A 7,500-nucleotide genomic window follows, 5' to 3' on the forward strand; every position below is an offset into this window, starting at 1 on the left:
GAATGAAAAAGTCTGCTTGTCAGCAGTTGTTTTGAATTGTGACAGAGTTTATGTTCAATTAGTGAAGGTTCAGTACCTTGCAAATGCGCAGCTTTGTAATGACTATTTAATTGTTACCATGTAACAAATGAACACAATCTGTTAAAAAAAAAATCCCTACAACATATTAAGCTGTGGATTTACAGTATTTCATATACACCTAAGATAATCGCCGTAGACTGTTTTTTACACAGACATTTTAAACGAGCGTTGGTTTCTTTATGAACATATTTAGAGAGTGGGGAAGAAAGAGGGACAGAGTTTGAGAGATGGAAAGAATCTAAGGGGGTAGAAGATGAGAAAACACATTTTAGAGAAAGATCCACAGTGCCCCCTGTAGAAAAGACTTGAAACTGCAGCTGTGCAAATATGCCCATGTGGCTGTAGAGGAAATGTGAACCACATGTTGGCTCAGACTCACACACACACATACATACACACATGTTCTTGAGAAGCTCTGTTGTTTTGTATGTTGAAGAAAAGTGTCTGCAATGATGGGTATAAATATGTGAACACACACACACACACACACAGACACTCTCACTTTCACAATATTGCAGAGTGGAGACATTCATGTTCTCGCATAGAACCCTCTATGTGTGTGTGTGTGTGTGTGTGTGTGTGTGTGTGTTTGTTTGAGTTATGATGCTGAGGAAAGGTTTCTGGATTATAGCCATAGAGTGATGCTTCACCAGATGCCACACACACACACACACACACACACACAGAAAGAGAGAGAGAGAAAAAGCAGTAACATATGGATACTTTATTGTAATTTTTTGAATGAGAGAGAGAGAGAGAGAGAGAGAGAGAGAACTTTGCTTACACTCAGTGCAGTATGTAGGCAGCCAGGACTGGAACGTTTTCATCACACTCTCATCTTATTGAATTCATTGTGTTGTGTGTGTGTGTGTGTGTGTGTGTGTGTGTGTGTGTGTATATTACGTTGGGGAGACACTTGTTGAGAGAACCTATTCAGTTTCTACAACATGCTGGTCTGTTTTCCCACTACACTGTGAATGCATCATTTAGAGTGAGAGAGAGAGAGAGAGTGAGAGCAATCATGGGACACACACACACACACACAGGCTCATACATGTCGAAGCCTCAGCCAAACAAATGCATCAAATAACAGCTATTTCCTGATCTCTAGGCCAACAGAACCAACCTGTGCCAGAACTGTCACACTGCACACATATTAAACATAAGAAAATACATACATACATACATACACACACACGTACACACACACACACACATGCATGCGCACACGCGCACGCACACACACTTTTTCTGTGTTGTTTTGTCTGGTAAATGATTTGAGTCTGATTGTGGCTTGAGCTCTAAGCCTTAGGCTTTTTCCTTCCCTGTATGATAACAATGCTCTTTAGTGAACAATAATAAAGTCGAAAAGAAAAGTTTGTTAGTTTGGGTGTCTGCACTTAGCTCCAGGGCTACATACATGTTTGAATGGTGAATTGTTGTTGGCTCTGTCTTTTTTTTTCTTTTTTCTTTTTTTTTTTTTTTATCTTTCCCTTAACCCATGTTTCAGGACTAGATTATGATTGGCCCTCAATCTTCTTCACTTATCCCCTGTTTTCATTTAGTTCAGCTTAATCCAAGGTTTTGTTATGGTTGGCCAATACTTTCTCAACCCTCATCGCTAAAAGACCTTTCTCCCACTCTTCTATACCCCCACAGGCATAAACACACTGCTTGTCACTGTTTCTCTCTCTCTCTCTCTCTCTCTCTCTCTGTCTCTCCCTCTCTTTTCATTTCTCGCTCTCACTTTCTTTCTCACTTTCTTGCCCTACTATTTTTGCCCCTGTCTTTAGCTGAATTATGGTTGGCACATTACAACTGATTCTGGGGTCATTTGCCAGGGCTTTTAACTGCTGACTCAGTCTACAATAGACCTTTTCAGAGTCTGGATGTTTCTTAAGTACAATCCTTTTTTTTCAGTAATATTTTAATGCACTAGAGAAATCTCATTGGCCTTTTATATACAATGCCACCATTTCTCTTTTTTCTCATTTTTCTTCTTGATTTATCCGCGAGGACCTTAAGTTTGCCTGTGCTTACAAGTGAGACTACATTGCCCATAAATCATTGCTTCTTAATGAACAGAATCAGTTATTGATTGTGCTGCTTCATGAGAGAAGTAGAGTACAGTGCAGCACCCAAAAAATCAGTTGTCCGCCAACCAGGTGTCTACATTTGTAAATAAAAACAAGGCTAAACGCTTGGCTTTTAACAAGGGACATGAATTTTCTCATTTAAATATGAACAATAAAAACAGCCAGGCTGCATACATGGAATGGCAGCCTATATTAGAAAGTGAATTTTATTCTAACATTAGTGCAGTGGTGTTCTAGAAGCCTCTGGACCATTCTTCATTTGGTCCATCTGTCTCTCCATGCACTCATCTGTTTGGCCATACTAAAGCAAACATTGGCTGGACTGCCTAACAGGAAATACTCCTACATCTGTTCCCTGTTCCAAGCATCAACATGGTGAAGTGGGCGTTTGGGGTTGTTAATGCACAGCCCCCTAAACCCCCCAGGCTCCCTCAATGTCATAGTAACCCTCTCTCTCTTACCGCCCCTCCCTACTTTACACACTCTCTCTCTCTCTCTCTCTCTCTCTCTCTCTTTTTCTTTTTCTGTCGCTGCCTCCTTTTCCTGTGTCCCAGTTGATCCTAAAGAAATGTGGTGTAATAGGGGGGAGTTGAAGTTGGAAGATAGGTGTGTTTGTGTTTGTGAGTGTGTGCGTATACAAGATGAGGGAATTAAACTTGGACTGTGTGTGTGTATGTTCTTCTTTGCCCTGCCAGTTTTGTAAATAAATGGCTCGCACCAACTCAAACGAAAAAGTGCAAACTGTATATTCATACATACTTACGCATTCACAAGCACTTACACGGAACACTTTACATGTTTGCTCACATCGGATTTAGTTACTTAATGTTAATGTTCTATTTCATGGCGTTAGGTGTGAGTGAGGTATATTCTTGTGACCTCACGTAGATAGTTTGTTATTGCAAAAAATTAGATCACTTAGGTACACTCTTTGTCTCACACACACACACACACATATCCTGCTCTGGAGTCATTTTGTAGTGATAATATTATGCTATGCTGTGGTATCACACACATTCCTGTGTCATAGGTCTGTATACTGCAGAAACTGTTGTTCTTCGCAATGACTTGTGTATTTGTTCTTGCATGGGTTCCAATCTTCCTCTCACTCCAAGTGCGTTTGTGTGCGTGTGCACGTGTGCATGTGTGCATGCATGTGTGCGTGGGTGTATGTGTGTATGGGCATGTGAGCCATGTTTAAATCAGTCATTGTACATTCTTCTGTTTAGCGCTCCCTTCTCAAATACAGTAGTAAAACTTGTCTATTGATTACTAGATTAAGCTTTATCAGTGATAGAACGAATGCTGTATCTTTCCCTTTCTCTCTCAGGACGTGTGACGCCCGAACAGCTCTCCTCCTATGCCCAGTTGTTTCGGAGCAGTTGGAATGCTCTAGAAAACCATTGTGGGGTTCTACAGCTGGCCCTCGCCACAGCTCAGACCCTGCGCCATCCCGCCCTGTCACGCTGGGACGCCTGCCTCGCGTTCGAGCGACTCCTATTGCAGGTCAGCCGTATGGCACAGTTCACACAAGTCAGGTTTCCAGAACGTAACTGGTAAAGACGCACAGAACTTAGTACAGCCTGTTTCTGTCTCCTTCTGCTTCTCTCTGTCTCTCTCTGTCTCTCTGTCTTTCCCTCTCTGTCTGTTAGTGTATGGACAGGGAGGAGATACAGTCACGGTGCTGTCAGGTTGTACAGGTGGTGCTATAGACCGGACTGAGTCATAAACAGTCAAACGGACAGAAACACAAGCCCCTGCCTTCTGTAAACACACTAAGTTGTGTTATGAGGAAAAAATGCTGGATTCTGTAAACGTCTGGAGCAAGTCCTCCTCCTGCTGTGTGTTTAAGCTTTTAAAGGCTTGTTTTGAGCTCCTCAGAACGTGTTTGGCCTTTTTGCGGGGTGTAAAGGTGAACAGGAAATACTCGCACTGGGACCAGTTCATGACGGATGTGTGTGTGTGTAAGATGGAGAAGGACCAGGATCGAGGTCAGGACAGTTGGGGGGGGGGGGGGGGGGGGGGCTCTGTCGAAGAGACATTCAGAGAGAATTCTGGACAGACACATTTTATAAGTTTTTCTAAAGATATGATTTAATAGAAAGTCACAGTCAGTTTGTGCCATTTGTTTTTGCCCATGTTATTACACACTGTAAACGTACCCCAGTTACACAACCTGTAAATGTCACCACGCTCGAACGGCGTACAGAGCCGGAAAATACACAGCACCAGAGTTTGTGCACGCCCCATAGCAGGACTATAATTATTCCAAGCTCATATTCACCTTCTCTTCCACCGTTGCATTTCACTGACTCCATTTCAATGGAGTTGTTTCGTTCCCGGAGTTGTAAAGTTACCAGCAGGGCTGCACAGTTTTTTAGGAACTTGTTAAAGTCAATCACAAGGGGAGGGAAAAAAAAGGGGGGGGGGGGATTCTTGCCAGATAGACCATGCCAAAGAGAAATGTACAAAGAGGGTTATAAACCTGATGGTTTGGCTGGAGGAGTTTTCAAAGAAGAAAGGATAAAGATAGAGACATTAGTTAGCAGCAGTAGCCCAGGTACTTATGGGTAAGTCTGCTAAAGATCACATTATATACACAAACAAACAAACAAACAAAACAAGTCAATAATTCAGCCTTTATTCAGAATTTGTCACCCTAGTTTTTCACTCCTCTCCTTAATGACTCTGTTTTCAGATTAATTAAGTGAGAGAATCTCTCACACTTTTGAACTGTTGTAACGACCGTGTATTTGTGATAAAACAGAGTTGCATTTTTCAGTTGTTATCTGAATATGAGGACAGATTGTCTACACACCATAAGAGTTTAAGTCATTGCCAGATCATTACGGAGTCTGAGACACATGGAACCAAGCGATATGCAATATAAGATGTTGATATTGAAGATTTCAGTACAGCCAGAATTGAAATAACAGCATAAAACCAAAATAAGGGAAAGATATTGCTACGTTTTTCTTCATTTACAGAGGAACGTACAAAGGTCACACTCCGAGGATAACTGATTGAAATAAAGAAATAATGTATCTCTTTGCTGTTTGTTTTGATTGTGTTATGGTGAGGTGATAAAAATGTAGTGAGTTTTTCTTTCCAGTGAACAGAGCTCTTTTTCAGTCAGTTTGTGAGAGTGGAAGTTTTGGAGCCTGTGTAAGCTGGTCTGTGTGAAAACACTGAGAGTGGTTCCACACCAATGTTTGCCTCTATATGTGTTTGAAAAGGGTTTGATTTTGAGACGTTGATATCCTGAAATTATAATGCAATCTTTAGCAATCAAGCCCTTTACTTGTGCGTCGGGCATATCGTGTAAATGTATGTTTATACAGCAAACACTTCCCGTAACGCGAGTCGTAGAGTTTTATTAAGAAATGAAGTGAAGTAAGATTTTTGTGTTTCTCTTTCCCTCTGTTTATATTAGTTTCCCTCGTTTTCTGTCCAGAAAAGTGCTCTCTCTCTCTCTCTCTCTCTCTCTCTCTCTCTCTTTGGCTCCCTAGATGCAGGAACTGTAATTGAGTTTTGGAAAGGCCTGTTTTTAATGGGGCTGCTCTCCTGCATGGAGCAAACGCCTCACTAGCTCCACCACGGGAGCCATACAAACACAAACCGGTGACTCTGTATGGAATATTTCTTTTACAGTATGCTCGATAAAAATGATAAACACCACAATACCCGTTCTCATGCACAAACATGCATCACAAATATACCAAAAAACCCATTCAAACCACATCACACGTACTGAAAAACCCTTACAGTTTCAATGTGCACTAGCACACAGATTTACCCTGAAAAGATCTGGTACTGCAGAGCAGACAGGTGCCATACTGCCGTTCGTGACAGTTTGTGAAGCGTTTAAGTGTTTATTCAGGAGAATCTTCATGGTCATAAGTCACTAGACCTTTTTCCTACTGGATGCAAATGTTCAGGTTTGAACAATATGGCTTTTTTTTTTTTTTTTGGAGTAATTACTGCAATTACACTTCTGAACTTGACTTATTACAGAGGAATGCTGTGGGACAATTATGCCTTTTTTTTTTTTTTTTTGAAAGACTTCATTATACTCCTCTACGTACATTCCCAGTCCGACTGTATTAATGGATTTATTGTTAAATATTTTGATTTCCCTTAACTTCTTTTTACTGTATACTGTATAAAATAGTGTATATAGCATATAGACCATTTCAGGCTTTCTCATCCATCTCCTCTAAGTATCTCTGCAGAAGAAGAGCAGCTAAGTGAATAAGTGCATGATGTTATAATGACTGGGCAGGTTTGGTTTGCACATTGTGTCAGGTTTTCCCTCCCCGAGTAGACTGTCTGTATGCGTTATAATATGCACGGTTCTCATTGCTGTGGTTCTAGTCGATGACAGTAATCCTGTTCTATGTGTTTACTATAGTTCTGAAGTATGTTTGGTCCTCATACGCTGAGGGATGTTTCTATGGTCACTGATGATGTTTGCCGAGTGTGGTTCTAGAGCACAGCCCAAGTAAACAGTCATGGCTTGATTTTTACCTCAGGACAGAACAGCATGGTTTTCTCTGTGCCTGGCCCTGCCACGCACACACAACCCCCTACAGAGTGGTACTCTAAGACTGTGTGGTATGGAAGAGAGAGAGAGAGAGAGAGCGCATGAGAGAGAGAGAGGGAGACAGAGGCCGGGTAGAGATGACTCTCTGAATGAGTGTGATTGAGTGGTTTAGGTTAAACCCACTGCTGAGGGATGGACAAGCCATGTGTGTCTGGAGCAGGACTTAATGTGTGTGTGTGTGTGTGTTGGGATTGGTCAGTTGGTCAGCTGAATGTGTTTGTCTTTATGTTGGTGTGTGTGTGTGTTTGTGGTTTGGTGTGTGGTGGGAGTGTTGGGTGGAGTGGAATGAACAAGGGGGGCTGTCAACAAGTACTCTCTTTCACCTTTTCCCGTAACCTCACTGGCCAGGACATAGCCAGCTCTTCTGAAGCTGAGTGTGTGTGTGTGTGTGTGTGTCTGTGTGTGCGTGCGCCCACGTTAATGCCATGTGGCAGTCATCGTCGAAAACACACTTTTATGATGTAAGTCACCCTCTGTCAGTGATTGTATTGTAGAATAATCTTCTCCTAGTTTAATATGATGTCAATGTCAGAGTTAATCCAGTCTCTGTGGTGTGACTCACTGTCTGATTTCTGTGGAAGTGAACGCGTGAACAAAAGAATGCTAATGAAAGAAATACTGGGCTTTTTTTTTTTTTTCTCACCACTCTCTTAGGTGAAGCTGGAATTCATTAATGTTGTAGTAAATGTGTGGTTATGCTTAAAAAGACAGACAGGGCTT

The 7,500-nt window shown here is 41.7% G+C and overlaps 1 protein-coding gene across 1 annotated transcript in view; it reads left to right on the forward strand.

Annotated features, from left to right (window-relative positions):
* Positions 1 to 7,500, forward strand: part of scfd2 (sec1 family domain containing 2) — an 80,079-nt gene that overhangs the window by 14,806 nt on the left and 57,773 nt on the right. Inside the window, exon 4 of the mRNA XM_030771682.1 lies at positions 3,508 to 3,683. Within this exon, the coding sequence (XP_030627542.1) occupies positions 3,508 to 3,683 (176 nt within the window). The remainder of the gene's footprint in view (positions 1 to 3,507; positions 3,684 to 7,500) is intronic.

This window comes from Chanos chanos, chromosome 4, assembly GCF_902362185.1.
Source record: "Chanos chanos chromosome 4, fChaCha1.1, whole genome shotgun sequence".
NCBI classification, from domain to species: Eukaryota; Metazoa; Chordata; class Actinopteri; order Gonorynchiformes; family Chanidae; genus Chanos; species Chanos chanos.